General features: G+C 39.2%; 1 protein-coding gene across 1 annotated transcript; it reads right to left on the bottom strand.

Annotated features, from left to right (window-relative positions):
• Nucleotides 1–202: 202 nt before the first annotated feature.
• Nucleotides 203–1,641, bottom strand: LOC144820138 (myoneurin-like). The gene is made up of 2 exons (XM_078677770.1): nucleotides 1,631–1,641; nucleotides 203–1,343 (listed from the first exon to the last, which is right to left on the bottom strand). The coding sequence occupies exons 1-2, from the start codon at nucleotides 1,639–1,641 to the stop codon at nucleotides 203–205; spliced, it is 1,152 nt and encodes a 383-aa protein (XP_078533896.1).
• Between the last annotated feature and the right edge of the window lie 1,122 nt (nucleotides 1,642–2,763).

Genomic DNA, 2,763 nt, shown 5'->3' with positions numbered 1-2,763 from the left:
TAGAAGAACTATGAAAGTAACCTGTGTTCGGGACAGTGTGATGTTGAGGTTTAAGTTCCTTTAGGGTTGTATCCAAGGAGAAGTGCCTGTGTCTTTTTGAAACCTGTTACAGTTAGGAATTGCTTGATATGCTGTCCCTGTATCTGAGTGTGGATTCCTAATTATGTTTCCAAGTATGCTATTAGCTAGGATAATATTGGAGTTAAATGAAGGGGATAATAAGAGAGCTCGAGACCGCAAATGCTTTCCCACATGTATCACATATGTAAGGCTTTTCCCCCGTGTGTCTTCGAACATGATATGTCAGGGTGCTAGCTTGAGCAAATCGCTGTCCACATCTATCACAAACGTATGGTTTCTCACCACTGTCTTTTCTGGCATGGATCTTTAGATCACTGGATGTTGCAAATTGCAAATGGCATGCATCACACTTGTATGGCTTTTCCTCACCGTGGTGCATACGACTATGGAAAACAAGCTGGCATTTTTGGGCAAAGCCTTTATCAAACAAGTCGCACTGGTATGGTTTCTCACCTGTATGAGTTCGGACATGGGTTTTCAGTTGGTTACACTGAGTGAAAGCCTTCCCACAGAGGTGGCATACATATGGTTTCACTCCCTTATTAATTCGCATGTGCCGTCGTAGGCTGCTGGCTTCAGAAAACACCTTGCCACAAGTGTTGCATATGGGCCTTGTCTTTGAGTACTTTCCTTCTATGTCCTTCTCTGAGCCCTCCAGGTCAAAGACGCTTTCTGCATAGTCTGTGTTTGAAAAGCAGTGTTCTTTCAGAGCACAGCTCTGTGGCTTTGCGTGTTCGTGTTTCATTGCGGTAGGGTGACCTGCAATGTCTGGTGTTAAAAAAGTTTCACTTTCAAACGCAGATGCGAACTGTAACTCCAAGTCGTCATTCACTTGTGCAGCTTGTTCAGTTATCTCGGAGGATAGTTTGTTGGCATCCATTAGCATTTCTATCGAAGAGTTTTTATGTGTTTCCCTCTGGTGGTGCTGTGCAATTTTGTTTTGTAGCTTTTTGTGAACACTGAAGAGTCTTTTTCGTTTCCGGGCTAGGGACGATTTTTTCTTCCAAATTAGCCTCTTTGTTTGTAAGCGAAGGACATCTGTGCAAGCACCGTCCAACTTCTTGTTATTTTGATCTCCAAAATGGAGAAAGCAAGGCTGCTGCGGCAAGTCGGCGCTAGCTTCAAGCTCAGGCATCTCAGGGGTGGCATGGATGGGAATCCCAGCACTGGCTTCCATCTTCATTTTACATTTAGAGATGACTTCCTCCACTTTTAGATACTCAGCGGCTTGGTGGATTTCTTTGACATTACGAACGGACCTCCTGTGATTTCAGCCTAATGTTCGTCGTCCGTATGATTTTCAAAACTCTATTTGTACAAGTAAAGAGCACTTTCTGAAGGTGAAAGGCAAGCACTGCTCGACATTTTCGGAGACTCGCATCTTCTTCTAAAGCACACGGACACAGCTCCCTTAATGCCGCAGGAATAAGCAGACGGCTATTGCAGCTGAACGGCTCCACGTAGTGATGTAGACGCGTACAGCCAGTAAGATGTCACCATCTTTTTTTGATGCCTGCAAGAGACCTTTTTCGCGGCCAAAAAGGCAAACATCGCGGTCATCGCGGTCATTAGCCAATTTCGCGATTATTTTGCAAATCACGAGATCGCGATAAGCTGGAGGGTCTGACTGTGGCACTCACTGGAGTGCTAATATAATTTTTACCCCTCCACTATCCAACACTTTCCCTACTCTTGGACTCACTGGAGTTGGAATAGTAAATTTTTATTCCTTTGCTATCCAACACTTTCCCTACTGTTGCACTCACTGGAGTGAGAATACTAATTTCTACCACTCCGCTATCGAACACTTTCCCTACTGCAGCACTCACTGAAGTGGGAATAGTCATTTTTACCCCTCCGCTATTCAACACTTTCCCTACTGTTGCACTCACTGGAGTGGGAATAGACATGTTTACCCCTCTGCTATCCAACACTTTTCCTACTGTTGCACCCGCTGGAGATTGAATAGTAATTTATACCGCTCCACTATCCAACAATGTACCTACTGTTATACTTATCGAAGTGGAAAATTTAAGTTTACAGACTTTTAAATAGTTTATTGTTTTAATTTATACGTTTTTATTAGATTCTATGTTATTGGTGTATGTATAGATATATATTTGTAAATTGTCATATATATACAATTGTAAAATAAATTAAAATAAATAGTTTAATTGTTTTAAGGTAAACATATATATATTTCATTTTATATACGTATGTTTAAAAAAATTATTACATTTATTTGCTATATTTGTTAAAATGTATATTAAATCTAATTTCATTTTTTAAAGTTACTTTTATTATTTAATATGTTTAATATTATTTTTATAATATATTAAAATCGATATTTTGTACAACTATATTTTTTACATCAATATTTTGTTTCTCCAATATTTTTGTACTTACCATTATAAATATAGTATGTTGATATTTTTGACATTGATATTTATAACTCGATATTTGTGTATGGGATATTTTGGGGGTCGATATTCTATCAGTGAACCAAAAAATGGAAGGAAAACTTTTCATTTTTCTTTTTGTAAAGCAGCCCATTTTCCTTTAAGGAAAACTAGAAGCTTTACAAATAAAAGATTGCTTTATTTAAAAGTAATCACGGACATGGTGGTCTGCTGACCCCAGCAGGCCACCATCCCTGTGATTTTTGCAATTCCTAGAGGGTTG

This window comes from Lissotriton helveticus, chromosome 2_1, assembly GCF_964261635.1.
Source record: "Lissotriton helveticus chromosome 2_1, aLisHel1.1, whole genome shotgun sequence".
In the NCBI taxonomy this organism is placed as follows: domain Eukaryota; kingdom Metazoa; phylum Chordata; class Amphibia; order Caudata; family Salamandridae; genus Lissotriton; species Lissotriton helveticus.
This window is presented reverse-complemented; position numbering and strand designations above follow the sequence as displayed.